At 22.7% G+C, this 23410-nt stretch overlaps 2 protein-coding genes across 5 annotated transcripts in view; one reads left to right on the top strand and one right to left on the bottom strand.

The window, feature by feature from the left end:
- The first annotated feature begins 222 nt into the window (after window positions 1-222).
- LOC122505083 (tetratricopeptide repeat protein 14 homolog) lies at window positions 223-10437 on the top strand. Its single transcript, XM_043616516.1, has 11 exons — window positions 223-443; window positions 772-976; window positions 1098-1222; window positions 1331-1407; window positions 1499-1621; window positions 1730-1944; window positions 4470-4610; window positions 4748-4939; window positions 5090-5774; window positions 5916-6271; window positions 8992-10437. The coding sequence occupies exons 2-11, from the start codon at window positions 807-809 to the stop codon at window positions 10004-10006; spliced, it is 3099 nt and encodes a 1032-aa protein (XP_043472451.1). The 5' UTR covers window positions 223-443; window positions 772-806; the 3' UTR covers window positions 10007-10437.
- A 2947-nt stretch (window positions 10438-13384) lies between these two features.
- Window positions 13385-23410, bottom strand: part of LOC122505105 (chondroitin sulfate synthase 1) — a 32181-nt gene continuing 22155 nt past the window's right edge. For all 4 annotated transcript variants that reach the window (XM_043616558.1, XM_043616561.1, XM_043616560.1 and 1 more), the window contains 4 exons: window positions 22036-22216; window positions 18363-18719; window positions 17438-18095; window positions 13385-14323 (listed from right to left, as the gene is read on the bottom strand). In XM_043616558.1, coding sequence (XP_043472493.1) covers window positions 14023-14323; window positions 17438-18095; window positions 18363-18719; window positions 22036-22216 — 1497 coding nt within the window. In that variant the 3' untranslated portion in view covers window positions 13385-14022. The remainder of the gene's footprint in view (window positions 14324-17437; window positions 18096-18362; window positions 18720-22035; window positions 22217-23410) is intronic.

Below are 23410 nucleotides of genomic sequence, written 5' to 3'. Positions count from 1 at the left end.
TGAAAATTTTTATGTAATTCAATAAATACAAGAGGTAAATTAGTTTTTTAATTTTAGCTATCAAGGTTTTTTATTTGGGACAAAGGTCTCTCTTTCTCTTTATAAACTTTGGGTCTATTATACAACTTTAAATTTGGGGAATTTACCGGTAGAACTATTTTTATGCGCAGTTGAACACTGCGCAATTTCCTTAGTTCTTAAACCGGAAATATTTCAACAATGTGCTGCAGAGACTGCAGAGATCAAAGAGTATTTGCTCGTGTTGTATAGTTTGCTTCTGGCCAGAAAAATGAATATATTATACAAACAAATTTGCTTTTCGTTGCTTTACATTCCTTTGTAAATAAAGTGAAAATTACATTTTTTTGTAACAATTTAGATTAAATATTCTTGACTCAATGTCAAATATTTTTGGAAAAAGTGAACATCATTTTAAAAACAAGGTAAGTTTTCTTGGTTTTCTCTTGGAATATTTCGTGGGTTATTATATTTATAGTTCACATATACTTATTTGATATCAAATTTTCACTTATGTAAATAATGAATATTTTAATAATTTGAGGTTATTGTTTCGTTAGAAACACGTTTTTTAAACGTTAAAAAATGGTTTGCTGTCCTAGGAAACGATCTGTTAATAATTTGTTATTTTAAACTAGTTAAATAATTTAAGGGTGAAATTAATAATAGTAAATTTTCCTTAAGTTCGCGATATAAAGTTTTCCGTTTTGACAGAATTGGATCTGAAATATATACAAAGATAGTTTTTTTTAGTATTGTAGGTTAGGTTGTCACCTTAATCAACCGTAATGGATTCAGTGGATGGATTGGATGCCATTCTAATTGAGCAAACTTTAAATTATCATGGTGAAGAATTACAGAAAACTTGGGACGAAGTACGAGGAAAAGATGAATTGTCAGTGCTTCTTGTTGAAAAACCGAATTTTGAAGTTTACGAGCAGAGGGAAAAAACACTTTGGTAAACTCTTACATCATTTTTTTCTATACTTCGTTTTCAATTACTGCGTAATTTATTTTTTCCGACAATTTCAATTGTGAGAGCAATTAATGAAATAGCTTTTTTCTTTATTCTTTTTCAGTCAATCTGATAATGAGAAAAGACAGAGGCTGCAAAAATTTATTGCCAAGAAGGCTGACATTTTGTATAGTAAATCAAATTTAGAAAAATCCGTGGAGCCAGTCAGTCAGTATGTTGATCATGAAGGTAAAAACTTGAATAAAATATTGCTTCTTGAAATATGAAAATTTTGTGGTATTTCAGCAAAAATTAATTGAATGATTAATGAAATAATGACTTGTGTGATATTTTTAGTGGCATATGGAACAATGCCAGGACTTGATTCGTTCATTAAAATAGATGAGTCTCAGCGTGTTCGTAACTTTTTAGAGGTAATTTTTGGAAATTGGAGATTTGTAACTAATATTTCTATTTTTTTAAAAACTAATTTATATATTTTTTGACTAATTTATATTTTTTTAGTCCTTGGTTACCGGAGACATCATTTATACTCAAGTGATGGGAAAAAGTAGCACGGGTCTCCTTTTAAAGGTACTTTGCAATTGTAGTGATTGTCCGAGAGTAGTTCCTGAACTTACAGTAAAGGTATGAATTTATTAAAAATGTTTAGTTTCTTTTCTTCTTTTTGCTTCAATTATTTTTCGTCGAAAATATTACTTGTGCTTAATGAAATATTGGCTTTTCAACTTGCAGGCTTTAATATTAAATACGTGTACGGTGCCAGCGGTTGATAAAAATGGAGTTACTCGAGAATACATGGTCGATGATCTAGTCTGTGTTTGTGTAAAAGATGTGAACGTTGAAGCCGAACGAATTATTGCTTCTATGAATATTACACCTCGTGAGGGTTTGATTCCTCATCCTCCTTTAGGTCTTATTGATTCCAGTGAACTTCCGGACATTTACAGGCGAGTAGATAATTTAATAAGTATATTTTTTTTTTTGAAATTTAGAATAAATGTCTATATTTTAGTTTGATAAAGGTATAATATAAATAGTGATGATTGATAAAAAAAATAATACTTTCGAATTGTTTGAAACATTTTTATGAGTTTAGGTATCGGACGTTTTTTTTCACATAAATTTGATATTCTGTACATGAATTATGTATAAAATAACTAGGTACTAGATTAATGACAATCATATTTTATTGACGTTTGCTATAAACTTTTGTATACTCTTTTTAAAGTTTAATGCTATGGAACTGAAAAAAATTGGATTGGATTTCTAAGAAAACAATTTTGAAATGAGAATTTAAACAGGGTTGCCACAAGTCAGAAAAATCAGAATAAAGTTAGAAAAAATGAGAGAAAAATGAAACTTTACAGGAAAATCAGAGAATTTGATCAAAAGTACTGGGAAAATACCAAATTTCAAGAAATTAGTACAAAAGAAATTCTCCTTGCATTTTTTTCAACTTTGAAAACTTTTGAATGACAATGAATTTTAAAATAATTTGATTTCTTTTTATTTCTGCAAATAATTAAATTCATTTCAAGCAATTAAATTCTAGAATAATTTTCTTCAATTTATGAATTATAATTATAATTAATAATTCTTAAAATTATAATTAGAAAAGATTTTAGTTAAAAACTGTTGCAATTTTCAGAAATAATTGAATTTCAGAAGGTTTTACAGTAAAATTTTAAAAATTTTAATTGGAGTGAATAATTATATTTATTTCGTTAAAAAGTTGTTTAAGTCTTGAATAGAAATTAATAATTTTATTTAAAATTCTGAAAATATTAGGTTTTTGAAAAATTTTAATTTAATTTTTGTAAAATACTTCAATTTTTAAAACAATTCTAATGAAAAATTATCGAATTAATGGATATTTAGCGAAATTAAATTGAAAATAATTAGATTTATTCGAGAATTTTACAGATTTCTTTAAAAAAATTGAATTTTCAAGAAATTTTTATCTACAATAAAAAATTAATTTTAAAAATATTTCAATGAAAATTATTTTTTAATTTAAAGTTTCCAAAAGTTTTGTTTGAAATTCTAAAGAATTAAGTTTTTAAAATATTACAGTACAATTTTTTAAAAGAGAATTCAATTTTCATAAACAAGTCATTGTAAATTTTGTGAAATAATTCAAATTTCCTAATATTCTATAAAAAAAGTAATTGAATTTTTTAAAAATTAATCGAAGGAAATATTAAAATTTTGGAAAATTTTATTTAAAATTGTGAAAAATTAAGTTTTTAAAATATTTCAATTTTATTTTTTAAAGATAATTGAATTTTTATAGAGTAATAATTGATAATTTTTGAAATTATTGAAATTTCCTTAAATTCTATTTATGATAATACATTTTTTTTTTAAAAATCGATAATTAATGTTTCGAACAATTTTATTTGAAATTCTAAAAAAATAGGTTTTTAAATTATTTCAATTCTATTTTTTAAAGATAATTGGATTTTATAGACAATTATTTGAAATTTTATGAAATAATTGAAATTTTCTAATTTGCTTTCAATATTGAATTTTTTAAAGAAAATCTTAAATGGATTTTTTGAAAATATTTCAGGGAAATATTAAAATTTCTGAATAATTAGGTATGATTTTAAAATACTTGAAGTCTGTATTTCAAACACATTTGAATGTTTATTAATAAATAATAAAATTTTTTTGAAATAACTAAAGTCTTTTAAAATTCAATTAAAAATAAATGAATTTTTAAATAATTTTATTTAAATTTTTAAAAAATAGGTTTTTAAATTATATTTTAACTCTTTTTTTAAAGATAATTGAATTTTTATAAACAAGTAATTGAAAATTTTTGAAATTATTAAAATTTTGTAAATTTTTAGATTAGATTTTAGTAAATTTTAGTAAATTTTTATTAAAATTGAATTTTTAAAAGTATTTTATAAAATGTTTAAAAAATAATCAAGAGAAGTTCGCACAGTAATTTAATTTTAAAAACTGTTAGACAATCTGAAAGTTTTAAATCTCAATTTTAATTTAAAAAATTCAAAATTCTGTTTGGAAATTAGGAAAAAGTCTGGACGAAAAACAGAATAAAAATTTTGTGGCAACCCTGCTAAAATAATTTCTTGAATAAAAAAACAATGCATTTATCGTAGAACTATTTATCTTATTTTAATAATTTTCACAGATAAAAGCAAGATTTGCTAATAAATTTTTGTGTCGAGTAAAAATTATTAACAATTATTAAAAAAATAATTAACTTATTTAGGGATTTTTCGAAAGACGAGAACTTTATCAAATAATGAAAGTAAATTGTTTTGTGAAACATTTAATTTTTTTGTTTTGGAATAATTATTATTAATTGTATTATGAGTAAAATAATAGTAGCAAATAGACATTCACATTTTGCTGAAATTTATTATTATTTATTTAATTGATGAATATTTAATATATTTAATATATTTTAAAATTTATTTTTGTTTGGTTTGTTATTTAGGCGAATCGTTGAAAACAAAGGAGAATTTTTCGAATCCATTTTAGAGAATAGTCCTGGATTTTGCAATCCAAATAATACGAAATATCTTTCGGATTTGTTATTATTAGGGCAGGATAATCATTCACATATGATTGGTCTGAGGTAAGTTTTATAAATATTTAAGTTATAAATACTTTAATTTAAGTTTTATTTAAGATAAAAATTAAGAAAGTAATAACTTTCTTAATTTTCATCTTCACTTATTACTGTGATTATATTAAATAATATTTATTTTGCAGAGACGGTTTTCCATTAGATGAATATAGTGTGAAATTAAGACAAATACAGTCAAGTAAATGGGCATTTCGCTATGTAACAGATGGAATTGATCACTTTCAAGAAGGAAGAAATTCAGAAGCTTTCAAGTGCCTCAATAAAGCCTTACTCATTGATCCTTTAAATGAAGAAGGATTAGTAGCACGTGGTTGTTTGTAAGTAACAAAAAATTACCAATTTTCTATAATTTAATTTAAATCTTCTCAAATCTTCATCTTCTTTAATTGATCTTCTTTAATTCTTTAATTAAACTTCTTTTAAGCACCTTCAAGTATGTTTTAAATAAAAAATTTCTTCTTTCACAGACATACAACTAATGGAAAATTGGATAAAGCCGTCGATGATTTTGAAATGGCTATAAAATTGAATCAATCACACGTAAATGCCCGTAAATACTTACTTGAAACACTCGTGGCATTAGGACGGAACTATGAGGACGAAAAAGAATTTGACAAAGCTCTTGAAGTCTTCAATAAATGTTTAACCATTGATCCGTGCCATGAAATTGCAAAAAATGAAATTGAATATTTAAAATTGGGGGGAATGGAGGAAGACGATGAACATTCTACGCAAGTATTAAATACTATTGAAAATCAGAATGATTCTCAAAACCCTACAACTAAATTAGATAAGAAAAAGCAAAAAAGAAGAAAAATAACGAGAAAAAAAAGAAAATGTAGTTCCTCATCAAGTTCATCATCCAGTGATTCTTCGCAATCAGAATCAAGCTCATCATCCTCTTCCAGTGAATCACGATCTTCAACAAGTTCGTCTTCACACAAAAAGTCACTCGACTCAAAAATTCGTGCTTCCCTATCGCCATTAAGCAAAAGAATGTCCATGTACAATATTTTACCTGAAACTAATGATGATTTATTAGATTTAGAGGGTCCAAGAGATATAGGTTCAGAAGATGATACTAAAGATTACGAATTAAAAGTCCGTAAATTTTTGGACAAGTCGAAGGATGACTCGGACTACGAAGACAAAGTACGTTTAAGTTAAAATTTAATATTTTTTAAAATGGAATAGAATTTTTCAAAAATTTTAAATCTTAAAATCAAAACTCTTTTTATTGTTTTTTTTTTTATTTTCGTAGAAAAGAAATGATAACATTTACGTTTTTTTTAGGTGAGAATATTTTTTAAGACAGCGGCTAGATGGAAAATGGAAAGAGAAGAGGAGAAGAAGCAAAATAATGAGAAGATTAAAAAGAAGAGGAGGAAAGAGAGAAAATCGAGAGCCAAAGATGAGAGGAGAGAAAAACTTTATAAGAAAGAAGATCGCAAAAAATATAAATCTCGAAGAAGAAAATTCGAGAATAATGGAATGTCTCCTCTACAAGATTTGCCGAAGGGTAATTCAAATTATCCGGCTTATTTTGCAAATCACGAAGAAGAATCTCAATTATTTTATCATGAGTCTAGAATTTCTCCCCAAAGTACCTCAACTTCAAGTGATAAATACAGAAATGCCAATGATTCAAGGTAAATATTTATAAATTTAGAAAAATACAGGGTTGCCACAAGGCAGAGGGAATTCAGGGAAACTCAGAAAAATTAAATTGATTAGGAAAATCAGGAAATTTTGGTCAAAACTACTCTTTCCTTGCATTTTTTTTCATTGTAAAAACTTTTAAATCGCAATGAATTTCAAAACAATGGCTTAAATTTTTCTTAGTTCAGTAAATAATTAAATTTATTATCAATTAAATCCTAGAATAACTTTCCTAAAGTTAATTAATTTTAATGAAATTCAAAAAATATTTTATCTTAAAAAACGTTTCAATTTTAAAAAATAATAAATCTTCTAAAGGTTTTAAACTAAAATTCATAAAAATTTCAATTGCTGCGAAGAATATAATAGTAATTAAATATTTCTTTTCAAAATTATTCAAGTTTAAAATAATTTTACTTCAAATTCTAAAAAAAAATTGGGTTTTTAGGAAGATTATCAAAATAATTGGAATGTTGTGTAGGTAAGTAAATTGAAAATATGTAATGAAATTAGTTAAAGAATTCCATTACAGATTTTTTTAAAAATCGACTTTGTAAAGAATTTTAATTTAACAGTTAGGCACTTTCGAGGAATTTTACATTTAATAATTGAATGTTAAAATTCTGAAAAATAAGGTTTCCAAGAAATTTCAATTCTATTTTTTAAAGATAATTGAATGCTTCTGAAGAAGTAATTGATAATTATTGAAATAATTGAAATCCCCTAAAGTTGTATGAAATAAAATTCGATTTTTATAAAGATTTTTATTGAAATTTTTGAAATGTACAATTTTTATTAAATAGTTAGTTTTAAAAAGATTTAAATTAAAAAACTTATTTTTTAAATTTCAAGTTTCAAAAAGTTTTATTTAATATTCAGAAAAATGAAGTCTTTAAAAAATTTTTAATTGTATTTTTTAAAATTATTGGATTTTTATAAACAAGTATTCATAATTTTTGTTATAATTGAAATTTCTTTCAAATCTATTTAAAATAATTGAATTATTTAATAATTTTCTTAAAAATTGTGAATACAATGCAGGACAATATTAAATTTTTGAAAAGTTTCATAATTAAAATTCTGAAAAATTATGTTATTAAAATATTTCAGTTCTTTTTTTTCAAGATTACTGAATTTTCATGAACTGGTAATTGATAATTATTGAAATAAATGATATTTGCTAAAATTATGTTAAAAATAATTGGAATTTTTTTATGAATTTTATTGAAATTTGTGAAATGTACAATTTTTATTAATTAGTTAACTTTAAACAGATTTGACTTTAAAATATTCAATTTTTGAAAAGTTTTATTTAAAAATTTTAAAAAATAGGTTTCTAAAATACTGTAATACTATTTTTTAAAGATAATCAAATTTTTATAAACAAGTAACTGCTATTTTTTGAAATAATTGCAATTTTCTAAAATATTATTGAATTTTTCAAAAATAATCGGTGTAAATAATTGAGGTTTTGAAAGTTATTTAAAAATGGGGAGGTTTTGGTTTTTGAGAAATTTTAATTTTACTTTTTAAAGATAATTTAATTTTTATAAACATAAGTATTCGAAAAGTTTGAAATAATTAATATTTTCTAATTTTATATTAAAAGTTTATTCTATAAAAAAATTTATAAAAATGTCTAAAAATAATCAATGGAAATATAAAAGTTTCAAAAAATTTTATTAAAATATCTCAATAATTATGATTTTCAAAATATTTCAATAATTCTGTTTTTTAAATTTAAGTAAATATTTATAAACAAGTAATTGAAAATTTTTTAAATCATTGAAATTTTTTAAAATTCTATCAAAAATAAATAAATTTTCAATGAATTTTATTATAATTTTTTGAAAATAATCAAGGGAGTTATTAAAACTTTGAAAAATTTTATTTAAAATCTTGAAAAATTATGTGTACAAATTACTTCAATTTTATTTTTTGAAGAAAATTGAACTTTTATAAACAAGTACTAGAAAAGTTGTGAAATAATTGAAATTTTCTAATTTTCTATTCAAATTCCATTTTTTAAAGAATTTTATTAAAATTTTTGAAAATAATTGTGCGAAATATTAAAATTTTAAAAAATTCTATTTGAAATTCTAAAAAATTTTGATTTTAACTTATTACTTCAATTATATTTTTTTAAAGATTATTGAATTTTTATAGACAATTGCATGAATTTTTTTGAAACTTTCCATTAAAAATAATTGAATTTTTTAAAGAAATTTATTGAAATTTTTTTGAAAAGGATCAAGAAAAATATTAAAATTTTGTAAAGTTTTATTAAAATTCTAAAAAATGAGTTTTTTTTAATAATATTTCAACCCTATTTTTTTAAAGACAATTGAATATTTATAAACAAGTAATTGATAATTATTGAGATAATTGAATTTTCTTAAAATTGTATAAAAAATAATTGGATTTTTTTAAAAGAATTTTAATTTTTGCGAATGAATTTTACTGCAATTTTTGAAAATAATCGAGGGAAGTTTGCCACAATAACTAATTTTATTTTAAACTATTTGTAATTTATTTTGAAGGAATTACTGAAAAAGTCAATTCTGTTTGGAAATCAGAAAAAATACAGGAAAAAAAGAAATGAAATTTTTGTGGCAACCCTGAAATAATAAAAATTTCGTCTTCTTTAATAAAATATTAAAAAAATATCAGTTTTTGCAGTATTAATAAAATTGATTAATTTTCTTTTCAGACACAAAACTGAAATAAATAAAGCTTGGGACGATTTTTCCATTGACAGTACTGGAGGTAAGCACAAAAACTATTCATATGAAAATGAATCAAATAATTCCTCAAATCCACAAAAGCAAATGCGTAATCATCATTCGCAACAAATTTCATCTCCAAAAGAGAGAACTGTGCCTAAGGAAATATTCGATAAACAATTTGAGAATAAAAATAATTCCAAATCATTTGAATCTTCGCAAAATAATGTTAATGGCAATAGTCATTCACCCGAAGCTTTCGCTAGGGGAATGAACGAGGAGAGGTATTTTAATCGACTCAGAAGTCGATCATGCAGTTCTTCCAGTTCTCAATCGTCAAGATTACGTTTCGCTAGACGCTCTAGATCCAGATCATTCTCCATTAGATCCAGAAAATCAGGAAGTTTCGAAAGAAAATACAGCCGCTCAATTTCTCGCTCCTATAGTCGTTCACCACCCAAATATCGATCCAAATCATTTTCCCGAAGTCGTAGTCGAAGTCCTCGATCTGAAGAGAGAAAATATCGATTCAAACAACAACCGCCACTACCACCACAGCAACAACAGCAACGAGTATTTAATAATCGTGGTGGTCGATATAATTCACGATTCCAGGGTCATAATTCAAACTTTCGTGGAGGTCATAATGGAAATCGTTTTCATAACGGTCAGGATAATCGTTTTAATAACAGAAGAGGAGGAGGAATGCCACATAAATACAATAATCACAATCCAAATTATCGTGGTCGTGGTAATCAGAGTAGGGGTGGACGATTTTTTCACAATAACCGACAGGGATATAATAGAAAGCATTTCCCTCAAGAGAGACAATCTTTTTCCCAGGAGAAAGAGTTTTATCCACAAGATCGAATTTCCTATTCACAGGAACGTAATCCCTTCGCACAAAAGAAGCATTTCTATTCACAAGATATGCCCCCGAATTCGAGAAAATTTAATCCAACATTCAATAATGGAGAAGAAAATCAAGAAGGTGGATTTTAAAATAGCTTTCTGATTAATATCAAAATAAAATTTAATCTTTGTTAATTAGCCGATTTTTGTTCTCTAATTCTTTAAGTTATCTATTAGAAAAAAGAGATGTGTATTTTATTACAAGATGATACATTTGTATTTTTCTGATCTGATATTTTACTATCAGATTGTATTTAAATTGTTTTTCGAATTATTTAGATTTTAAGATTGTGAATTTTTTTTTGTATACATATATTTTTCTAATAATTAAGATATTTATAGTAATATTTGCCGAATTGGAAAAATGCGAAGAACACCGTTTCTTTTATTCTCTTTTTTTAACTTTGTGTTAAATTTGTCATGAACTTTGGAAAAAAAAATGATTAAATTCTGTGTTACTTTAAAGAGGTATTATGTGTTTTTGTAATTCGGAATCTTTAAAATAAAAGAGTCTAAATAAAGTGTTTATAAAGGAGTTGTATTTTTTTCGTGTAAATTCTATAAAAACGAGTTTCTTTATTAATAAGTAAAAATAAAGTTGCTTTAATAAAAGCATAGAGAGTAAGAAGTGGTAAATTGTTCTAAATTGTTCTTGAGACTAACGGTTTTAGAACGACGGGCAATTTTTAATGGTTATAGGAATGAACTCCTTAACTTATAATACACTATCATTTCGATCGCCCTCTCAGATGATTATTATATGTATATAGGTACTTTTTAAAAGCAACCATATGCATACTCAATGAAAACGCGGGAAGTCTCGACCGTTTCCTGTATCACTCCGGCCTGTAATTTAAAGGGTGATATCTCTTGATTGTATGATTATAATGATGCTTTATTATAGTTCATTGAATTCGTTTGATTCTCTTTGTGCTACTAAAAAAGCGAAACCGCATTTTCTTAACAGGACAAGTTTACACTTCTTACATTTTTATTAATAACGAGCTTCGTACTCCTCTATTAAAACATATTTACTACTTTTTTTTACAATTTGCTACGATTTAGATACTTTTTTCGAATTGTGACAATAAAAAATACTTTTTTGTTTCTTCTTTGAGAATTTGCATTACTAATCCGCTAATAGTTGAAATAGAATTAATATTTTTAAATTAAGTTTTCAGAAATCAATTATTTTATCAATTAATTTTTCAGAAATCAATTATTTATTTTTTTATTTCAATTCTCAATTCTAGTAAAATTTGCTGCTACGGATGGATTTGAAAGAAAATTTTAATTAAATTGCATTTGCAACTTTTCAGAAATAATTCATTTTATTAATTACTTATTTTTGTATTTAAATAATTAAATTCAAGTAAAATTTTACACTTCGAATGGATTTGAAAGAGAATTTTAGTTAAAATTAAAATAAAATAATTATTAAAAGCGTTGTAGAAATAAATAAATACATAAAATTGAGAAATAATTAAATTTCAAAAGGTCTTCAAATTGAAATCTTGGAAAATTTCAATTCCTTTGAAAAAATAAATAAAAATTGGTATTTAAATATTTATTTAACAATATTTATTTTAACTTTTGAATAATTTAATTTAGAAATTGTGAAAAACGTGAGATTTTCGAACAGTTATTGAAATTTGAATAAAATAAATTTTATATTAGAAAGAATTTTATTTTATTTTTTTTTTACTTTTTAAAATTTGTTTCTAAAGAATAATCGTATCTTTGAAGAATTCTAAAATTTGGAAAATAATTGAATATTAGAAGCATTGTAATGGGAATTCTGAGAAATAATTAAATTTAAAAAGGTTTTACATTTAAATTATGGAAAATTTTTGTCCATGTGAAAAAAAATAATAAATATTTAAATATTAATTTAACAATAAATTATTGAATTTTTTAATAATTTCATTTAGAAATTGTGAGAAAAATAAGGTTTTTGAAAAATTGTAATTAAAATTTATTCAAGATTGTGAAATCTCAGAAAATTAATTTTAAAAACTGAAATAAATGGAAATTTCGACAAATTTCATTGAAATAAATTTTATACTGCAAAAAATATTTTTTTACTTTTAAAAATTATTTTTAAATATTAATCGTGTTTTTTTGAAGAAATCGAACTGAAAATTTTGAAAAAAAAATTGAATTTTAGAAGCGTTGTAGTGGAAATTTTTGGAAATAATTGAATTTCAAAAGGTTTTTAAATTGAAATCTTTGAAAATTTTAATTTCTGTGGAAAAATAAATAACAATAAATATTTAACTTTTGAATAATTTAATGTAGAAATTTGAAAGAAATGAGTTTTTTGAAAAATTGTAATCAAATTTTTTTTAAGATAATTCAAAAAATTGAAAAAAAATTGTAAATTTTGTCAAATTATAAAATTTGACAATTATGAAAATAAATTTTGTATTTTAAAATAATTTTATTTTTTTCATTTTAAAATTTATTTTTAATTTTAATTTTTAAAAAAAAAACTTTTAAAAAGTATTTTTGAAGAATTCTTTCGGAAATTTTGAAAAATAATTGAATTTCAAAAGCTTTTAAATTGAGGTCTTTGAAATTTTAATTGTTAAATTTTAAAAGTAAAATATTTAAATAACTTTTTTATAAAAATAATTAAATTTTGGAAGAATTACAGTTGTAATTTTAAGAAATAATTAAATTTCAGAATGTTTTACATTTTAATTCTTGTGAAAATAACAATTAAGTAATTAAATATTTATTTTAAAAAAATTATTGGTTATCTAAATAATTAAATTTAGTCGAATTTCTGAAATAAATTAATTTTTTGAAAAATTGTAATAATTAAAATTCTTTTTAAAAATAGATTTGAATTCCAGAAAATAATTTTAAAAAAATTGAAATAATTTTATATTTTGTAAAATTATCGAAACTTGACAATTATGAAATAGTTTTATTTTTTAAAGCATCTTACTTTTTGTACTTCTAGAAATTATTATGAAATATAATCGTATTTTCGAAGAATTCTAACTGTAAATTTGGAAACTAATTTAATTTTAGAAAAATTAAAAATTGACTTGAAAAAATAATTAAAGCTAATTGACAATTATGAATAATTCCGGGAAAATTTAAATTAAAAATTGAACTTATTATCAGAATAAGGAAGGACGTTAATTTTCTTTCTAGAAATCAGGGAAATGCATAATTAAATTTTTGTGACCATCTTTTGGAAATTTTTGCAAACAGAATCGACTAAAATGAGTTTTTTTTTAGTCGTCAAATTTAATTTTTCGACCCTTTTTGTCAAATAAATTGCGTTCGCAGCCTGTAAAAAAAATTCCCAATAATTCAGTTTTACTAAACTTTTCTCCCATTTTTACGATAATTTTCAAACGAAATTGAAAAATTAGATTAGATTGTATTCAAACGGAATGAAAAAAAAAGTTTAAAATTAAATTTTCCAGGACGAAATAAATGAAATCGAATAAATTTTAAAGGCACCGTAATATCACATTTATTTATAACTATTTCAGCGCAGTTATTATTTGATAGAGTGAGAGAGAGCTATAAAGCGTATTTCAATATTCAATGCTCCTCGGCATTAAAATTACACAAATGTCGATGAATTATATAAATAATATTTATAAAAAAAAATCGATCGGAAAATACTTTTTACAATTTGAGCGTAAAAAAATCGTTTCTCTCCACTGTCATTATATTATGTCAGTCATCGATTTGTAATTTTTAATTATAAATAGTTGAAAATAATGACACGCTTCCTATTATACATTTTTTTCTTTTACGTTCTTTCGAAGTCTTTAAAGTTTCTTAAACTCTTAATATTATACACTGTATTTACAAGTCTTTAAAAAATCATCTTCTTGGCACAGAATTGTGCATTTAGAGTCAGAAAAAAAAAATTTATCACTAAAAAGTCGAAACTAAAAAGATACTTGAATCTCATTGAGGTAAATAAGTTAGCCTTCAATTTTAAAAAGAAGTTTTTTGAATTCTGATTCGAATTATAATTTAAATTCTAATTTGAATTCTAATTCGTAGTTACTTATAAAGTAATAAAACAAAATTCAATATTAAAAAAAAGAGTATTTTTAATTCACAGATAGTTTTTATTCGCCTGGCTTCGAAGCTCGAAACCTTCGCGTTTTCGCAAATCGTAAGTAATCCGGATGTCGATAAATAAAATCGGCGAGTTGTTCCGTACCCGCGTAAGTGTCCGCCTTCGTGCCTTTACACATTAATAATTGTACACCGGAAAGTTCAGAGTCACATTCAACTCCATGATAGACGTGAATTAAATTGCGATCTGGTGCACGAAACACTTCCAAGTTTGATTTCACGGACTTCTCGAAAAAGTCGACGTCTTCTTTGCCCCAACCTTGAATCGACAGATCGAAACCACCAACTTTTCTGTAAATAAAGAAAATCGAAAAATTATTATTCAAATAATTATTTATTTTCAGGGTTGCCACGCAACCTGGAAACCTGGAAAACCTGGAAATGTCAGGGAATTTTATAAACCATGAAAAAACCTTGAAAAGTCAGGGAATTTTGATTGGAATCCTGGAAAATTATTGTTTTCTAAAGTTATTGTGCTTATTCTTGAAATCTAATTTTTCTTTAATTCAATTTTCTTAATTCAAATTTCTTAATTCAGTTTTAAAAGAGTTGTCTTTACAATTTTTCTTCGCAATAATTCAATTATTTTCATAAATAATAAAAAAATTTATAGATTTACAATTATTTTCATAAATAATAAAACTCATCACAAAATTCAATTATTTTCAATATCTACTACTATTTCAATAAAATTTCACAAAAGAATTCAATTAGGTATTTGAAAAGAAATATTATTAAAAAATTCATCTCAAGAATTCAATTATTTTCAAAAGTAATAAAATTCTTCGCAGAATTCAATTTTGTTTAAAAAATTCTCCTCCAGTCAATGATTTTCAATATCTACTATTTTAATAAAATTTTCCAAAAAAAATGAATTATTTAAAATTTTTTTTATAAATTTCTTCGCAATAATTCTATTATTTTTAAAAATATTCAATTTATGTTTACAGAGATTCAATTATTTTTATAAATATGTAATACAATTTTTTACAGGGATTCAATTATTATTTTCATAAATAATAAAACTCATTGCAGAATTTCAATTATTTTTTATACAATTTTAATCGAATTCCTCGAAAAATGTTCTTAAAATTTTATTAAAATTCGTCAAAAGAATTCAATTATTTAAAAATTTGCTAATAAATTTCTTTATGAGAATTCAATTTTGAGAAGCATTCAATTATTCAATAAATTATTTATTTTTGTACTAAAAATAATTAGGTATTTAAAAAGAAATATTATTAAAAAATTCGTCTCAAGAATTCAATTATTTTCGAAACTAATAAAATTCTTAGCACAAATTCAATTCTGGTCAAAAGTTTAAAAAAAAGTTATACTCAAAATTTCAATTACTTTTATAAATATTAAAATTTTTCTCTAAAATTCAATTATTTTCAAAAATTTTAATAAAATTCTTGAAAAAATTTCAATTATTTTCAAAAACTTTTCTCAATTCAATCAAGTTTTTTACAGAGATTCAATTATTTTTAATACATTTTTAATCTAATTTCTCGAAAAATGAAATTATTCTTAAAAATTTTATTGAAATTCGTTAAAAGAATTTTAATTACCTATTTAAAAATTTGTTGATAAAATTCTTTAAATGAGAGTTCAATTTTAAAAAACATTCAATTCTTCAATAAATTATTTTTGTTTGTATTTAAATAATTGATTTGTCGTAGAATTTTCTAATAATAATTGATTCAAATATGAATTTCAGTTAAAACTTTAGATAATAATTGAGTTTTGAAAAGCAGGTCTCAAATTATAATCTTTGAATGTTTGAATTTTTCATACTTTTTCTACAAAATTCAATTATTTTCAAAAATTTCTATAAATTTCTTAATAAAATTTTAATCATTTTCACAGGAATTAAATTATTCACATTTTTTTTTTTAAATTTGTCGGTAATAATTCAATTATTTTCAAAAAATAATAAAAATTTAACAGAAATTCAATTATTTACAATTTTTTTATAAATTCCTTCGCAATCTTTCAATTATATTCAAAAGTAATAAAATTTTCACAGAAACTTAATTATTTAAAAAATTAATAAAATTCTTGTCAAAATTTCAATTATTTTCAAAAATAATAAAATTCTTCTACAAAATCCAATTATTTTCAAAAATTTTTATAAATTTCTTAATAAAATTTTAATCATTTTCAGAGGAATTCAATTACCTATTCACAAATTTTTTTTTTTAAATTTGTCGGTAATAATTCAATTATTTTCATAAAATAATAAAAATTTAACAGAAATTCAATTATTTACAATTTTTTTTATAAATTTCTTCGCAATCATTCAATTATTTTCATAAATAATAAAATTTTTACAGGGATTCAACTATTTTCGTAAATAATAAAATTCTTTTTAGGAATTCAATTATTTTCATAAATAATAAAAATCATTGCAGAATTTCAATTATTCTTAATATAATTTTAATCAAATTCCTCGAAAAGTGTAATTATTCTTAACAATTTTATTAAAATTCCTCAAAAGAATTCAATTATTTAAAAATTTATTAATAAAATTCTTTATGCGAATTTAATTTTAAGAAAAATGGAATAATTGAATTCTAGTAGAATTTTGAAAAGTTTTCAAATCAAAATCTTTGAAAATCTGAATTTTTCATAATTTTAACTTACAATTCTGTGTAATTAATTTTTTTGAGAAAGTTTAATTGCGGATTTTTTTAAAAAAATTTTTATAGTTTTTATTTTCTAATATATATTTGATTGAAGAATTTTCAAATAATCGATGAATTTTCGTAAAATTGAATTGTAAACAAAAGGATTTGAAAATGTTGAAAGAAATTTTTCAGAAATTATTAATAATGAATGAATAATTAATTTAAAGAAGAATTTTAGTTAAAAATTCCGGAAAACAATAATTGAATTAAAATAATTAAAGTAATTTTGAATAAGTTACAGTAACAATAATCTTATAATATAAAATAATGATTTTATCAGTCGGTCATTTTTAATTATTATATATAAAACATGAAGAAATCGATTGCTCCGAGTCGAAGACTCGGAGTGATCAATTTCTTTATGTTTTATAACAATTTTTTATAAGTTGTTTAATTTCAAAAAGGTTAGAACTAAAAATTTTGTTAAATATAAATGTAGTTTTAAAAACTTGGAAAAATTCCGTTTTTTAACCTGGAAAATCTAGAAAAGTCAGGGAATTTGAAATGAGCAAAAGCGTGGCAACCCTGATTTTAAATCTCGATTTTCTTTCTTCTTTAATCTTTTTTCTTATTGAATTTCTTTTCTTATTGAATCTTTTTTCTTAATGAATTTTTTTCTTATTGAATCTTTTTGCTTATGAATTTTTTTCTTATTGATTTTTTTTTCTTATTGAATCTTTTCGCTTATGAATTGAATATCAAAAAAATATTTCACCTGTAATCAGCCTTGTATAGAGTGACAATACCAAATCCAAATTGCCTCCAATATCCACTTTTATCATTGATCATGAATTCGGTCTTTTCCCTCTTTTCTCCATAGATAATATTCGGATCGTATTGACTGAAGACAACCGGAAAGTATATCCTGAGATTAATAACAGTATTCAGTCTAATTCTAATTAAAGCAGAACGAGTAAAAACAATATCGACATCGACAAAGAACATTAGATCTTCATTTCTCATTGTACTGACACCAATTTCAAGTGCTTTTGCCCTTGAAAAATTTCCCCAATTTTCTATCACATTAATTTCTCCCCTTGGATATCTATTCTTCAATTGACTAACGAGATTTATCGTTTTATTGAACGAATCTTCTTTCTTATGTGGAAATAAAATTACAAACAATCTCGTTCTTTCGCCCTGTTTAATGCAAACTTCCTCGTAATTACGTAAAAATCTCTCGAATATTTCATAACGTCCCGATAGTGGAAGAATAAAATTGATAATTTTACTCTGAACTGGATCAGAATTTTTTCTCGAACTAAAACTCAATCCTAGAAAAATGTCTGGGAAAAGATTTTTTAAGGACTTTGAACTACTTTTTGCTTTTGAATTGACTTCCGTTCCATCAATGACTTCTCGGATTTCTAAACCTGGAAAGAGAAAAAGAAGAAGAAATAGATTTTAATTATCTATACAAAGGTAACTTAACTAGAAAAAATTGACTGGAAAAGTTAACGTTCTTGAAATTATGTACAGTTTACCGAAATTAACAAGTTCTGTAACAAAAGCAAATGAATAGAATTTTTTTTTTTATCTTTTTTCTTGATTTTTGTAAAAAGAATCTTGCTTGGTAATAAAAATTGAAAGTTGAAAGTAAGAATTTAATGAGTGTCACATTTTTAATTGATGAAAATTACCGGTAAAGTGCTGATGAAGATATACGTGTCTTCGAACTGGAAGAGTGACTTTTCTGCCGCGATATTTCCGATAGACGAGCAGGAGATCAAGAATAGTGTCCGCTCCGAAGAAGTCAACTCTTTGGTAGCCGTAGAGAGCAGTTCGCTCCTCGACAATTCGTCCACGTTGACGAGAACATGAATTTATTGAGGCCATCACTTCCCTGGTGATATCTTCTAATCCCTCCTTCACATCGCTGTGTATTCTTCTCCGGGGATTTGAATCATCCAAACTGTATTCTGACCGCGAGATGAAATTCCATGGAATTACTTCTTCACTCGAACGTGGTTTAAATGACCGCAGACTGGGCGGTACTCCTGGAAAAATCATTTTTTTTTTAGTCCACTTGTCTTTGCGAGATTTTCTCTTTGCTTAGAATATAATTAAAAAATATTTAAATATTATTAACATTAGATATTTGAGTTAAAAAATATTTTTTGAAACTAATTTTGTCAAATTAGAAATTTATATACTAATAATCGAGATTTAACAGAATTTTCACAGGACAGTAAAATAAGAAAATTTTATTAAAAAAAACATCAAATTATTTAAAATCTTGAATAGGATTTAACTAATGGATTTTTTTAATTTGAGAAAGAAAATTTTGCAAATTAAAAAAATTCCATTAGTATAGAGTTACAGTTGCAATTTTTAGAAACAACCCATTTCTTTTTATATTTAAATAATTGAATTCTTGTACAAATGTTTGATAAGAAATGATTCCAAACAGAATTTCAGTTAAAATTTCAGAAAATTTTTGAGGAATTCAAGAAATTGCAACTCTAATTTTTGGAAGTAATAAAATTTCAAAAAGTTTTACATTGAAAGTATTTTGAATTTAATTCCATTTAATTTCTTTTTGTATATTTAAATAATTGAACTCTCGTACAAATTTTTGATAAGATATGATTTAAAACAGAATTTTAGAAAACATTTTAAGAATTGGAGGAATTGAAATTCTAATTTTTAGAAAAAATTAAAATTCAAAAAGTTTTGCATTGTCAGTATTTTGAAATTTTAATTCCTGGTGGAGAAATAAATAACAATAAGTATTAATATTTATTAAATGAAAATTAATGAGATTTGAAAAAAATTATTTTGAAACTCTGAAAAATGAGATTTTTAAAAAATCGTAAACAAAATTTTTTTGTAAAAGTTGATTTTCCGCAAAATAATTTTAAAAACTGATATAATTGGAAATTTTGTCAAATTCAATTGAAATAAATTTTATATTGCAAAGAATTTTATTTTTCTTGTTTTTAAAAATTATTTTTAAATATAATCGTATGTTTGAAGAATTAGCGAATTTTTATTAAAATTAATTTTGTAGAATATTAATTTATTTTAGGTAATAACGAAATATTACAAGAATCGCAGTTATAATTTTTAGAAATAATTAAATTTCAAAAGGTTTTAAATTAAAATTATTGAAAATTTTAGTTCCTGTGGAAAAATAATTGACAATGTAAATATTTAAATATTTATTCAACAAAAATGATTGAAAAAAAAAAATTAATTGAAATTTTGAATAATTTAATGTAGAAATTCTAAAAGAAATGAGTTTTTCGAAAAATTGTAATTCAATTGAATTCACGAAAATAATTTTAAAAATTGAAACAATTAAAAATTTTGTTCAATTTCATTGAAATAAATTTTATGTTTGAAAAAATTTAATTTTCTTACTTCAAAAAATTATTTATAAATATTTTTAAATTTTTTGAAGAATTGTAACTAAGAATTTGAAAAACAATTCAAAAATTTTTATTTTTAAATATTTCAATTATCGTTGAAATCTAATAACAATTGATTCAAAATAGAATATGAATTGAAATTTTGAAAAATAATTAAATATTAAAAGCGTTATATCAGAATTCAATTATTTTCACAAACAATAACATTTTTTAAGAGAATTTGATTATTAAAAAAAAAATTAAATAAAATTCTTTGCAAACATTCAACTATTTTCATAAATAATTAAATTTTCACAGGAATTCAATTATTATTTATAATACAATTTTCATGAAATTTTTCGAAAAAAATTAATTATTTTAAAATTTTTTTATTAAATTCTCTGTAAGAATTCAATTATTTTCCCAAATAATAAATTTTTTCACGAACAAATTCAATTATTTATCAAAATTTGAATGAAATTTTTCGCAAGAATTCAATTATTTTCATAATTATAATAAAATGCGTCTCCGGAATTCAATTACCTACTTTTAAATATTTTAATAAAATGCTTCACAAGAATTCAATTAATTTTCCAAATAATAAAATTTTTTACGAGGAATTTAAGTATTTTCATAAATAATAAAATTTTTTTCAGGAATACAATTATTTTTTTAAATTTTCGTATACTAGTTAAAAAATATTTAAATGTTATTAAAGTATAAAAAAATATTTATTATTTTAAGTAATAATAATAATAATAATATTTAAGTATTATCAACGTTAAATATTTAAATTAAAAAGTTTTTTTTGAATCTAATTTTGTCCAATTAGAAATAATTGACTCAACATAAAGAACAGCATTTGATAATATTCATTTTTGTCAAATTAAATAAAAAATAAAAAAAACAGCATTTGAAAAATTTATCACACTTTTTGCAATTCGCGACACGCAAGAATTTCTTTTCCTCAGCTCTTAAAATATATAATTGAAATAAATGAGCCTGACTCATCAATACGAATACTTCTTGTTGGGTTTAATACCCTCCAGGAAATCTGCATATATTCATAATTACCAATGTGTTGTGTATTTTTTTTACTTTAGCAATAAACCGGTTCAGGTAACAGGTGTTGAAGTATAATGTCTGAATAATGAGCGGAGGACCGAAATTAATTATTATCGATTTGTCATGTAGTCGATTACGTTGCGCTTTCATACAATCATCATTTTATGCGAATACTAGAGAAAATACTTTTTTTAAGTGACTATTAATTTTTTTTAAATTTCTTTTTTTTTGAATTACTATTTCTTTTTTTAAATTACTATTACTGTTCTAAAATTATTAATATTTTTTAAAAATGTCTATTACCTTTTTTTAAATTACTATTATTGTGTTTAAAATTACCTATTACTTTTCTTATCAATCACACAATTTGAATATGGAAAGTAATCATGCATTTGATCTGTATATTGAATAAAATTCGCGTGCGAGACAATTGTTACTAAGTGGGTCTATTAATAATGACAGTGGAGTAAAACGTATTCGTTCCTGAAATCATTAGTCTAATTGAATTGCAAATGACTCTTATTTAGGAAAAAGCCGTCTGCACACTTCAAGGCTGTGTAAATCACTAGTGAATTAAACGGTAAATGCAATTGCTCGTACAATGACAAAGTGCATTCGATTGTCATTGAAAATTAATTTAATGTAAGATTCTGAATAAGAGATAAGATAAATAATTGAAATTCTTTGAAAAATAATTGAATTCTTTAAAAGAATTTTACTGAAATTTTTGAAAATAATCGAGAAAGTTTGTCACAGTAACTAATTTTGCTTTTAACTATATTTAATTTTTTAGAAGAAAATTTTGCAAGAAAAATTACAAAATTCGATTAGGAAATCGTAGGGAAAATTGAAAACGAATTTTTGTGGCAATTCTAAATAAAAGAAACTTTCAACTTACCGAGAACATTGGTATTTTCTAAATAATACTCAGAATTGAATTTTTCTGGAAATAAATTTACACCTTTCGCTAAGGTGTAATTTTTCAAATTATCTACATTTATTCCTAGGCTAGAGACCATTGAATGGATATCCCTGTGCAGGAGAATTCTCTTTTGCTGAAGATCTTGAATTTTCAAACCCTAAAAATAAAAAAATGCATATATACAATTTAATATTGCTGCAATGAAATTTTAATATTACACAAGCTAGTTATGCAAATTTTTAATCTTTATCAATCAAGAAAGGAAAAATTCTTAATGACATATATTATACTACTTTTCACGTAGGTTTTTGTCTCTTCCTACTCATAAAATTATATACTTCTAAATATTCAAATGCATCAATTAAAATTTCACAGCAAGTGAATTGTAGAATGTGTAAAATATTTATACAGAACTCGTCGATTATACGGGTGATTCAGAATAAAATGTCAGTTTTAGCACAATTATTTTAAATCAAAATTAATAGATTGACAGTTTTACGAAATAATTTTTCTGATATTGAAAACGTGAGAATTTTTAATGATCTAGAATAACTTTTGCTATTTTCGAAGACAATTTTTTTTTTAAATTTAAATTTAAATTTAAAAATTAGAAAAATTTACTTGAGAAATGATAAAATTTACACTAAAATAAGAATTTTTTATAGAAAATTGTACTATGTTCGAGGAAAATTTCAATAATTTTTATAAAAAAATTAACATTGAAAATTGTAAATTTTGCTTTTAATTAAAAATCAGTTTTTCAAGAGTTAAATTTATAAAATACGTTTGTAAATTTTGTTTGAAAAATAGTAAAATATACAGTTTAATTTAATCAAATTTGAAAGAATTTTAATAACCGCAATTTAGAAAATAATTGAATTCAAAATAAAAAATTTGAAAATGAAAACTAATGAAGAGCTTCAGAAAATTATGTTGACATATTTTTTGAAAAGGTATACTTCTTAGTATTATTTTCCGAAATAATAAAAAAATTGAAGTATATTTAATAATTTCAATTGCATTTTTCCGAAAATTCAAAATCTACAAAAAATAATAACAAATTTTCTAAAAATTTGTTTAAAAATTCTTTTATGAAATTTAATTAGTTTTTAAAAATATTAATTACATTACAATCTTTTCAAAAAACTAATTCTATCAACTTTTCTATCATAACTTTTTAAAATTCAATTATCTTCAAAATAAGAAAATAAAAAGTTTTAAACATCTCCTTTTTTGATTTATTTAAATTTATTACTGAAATTTTGGAAAAATCGTGAATTTTCAATATTTTTTATTTAAATTCTTCAAAAAAATTAATTATTTTCTGTACTTTTGATTTTATAAAATTTAT

Source organism: Leptopilina heterotoma, unplaced genomic scaffold, assembly GCF_015476425.1.
Source record: "Leptopilina heterotoma isolate Lh14 unplaced genomic scaffold, ASM1547642v1 Lhet_340, whole genome shotgun sequence".
Lineage (NCBI taxonomy): Eukaryota > Metazoa > Arthropoda > Insecta > Hymenoptera > Figitidae > Leptopilina > Leptopilina heterotoma.
Note: the sequence above shows the minus strand (reverse complement) of the source record. Positions and strands in the feature narration are given on the sequence as shown.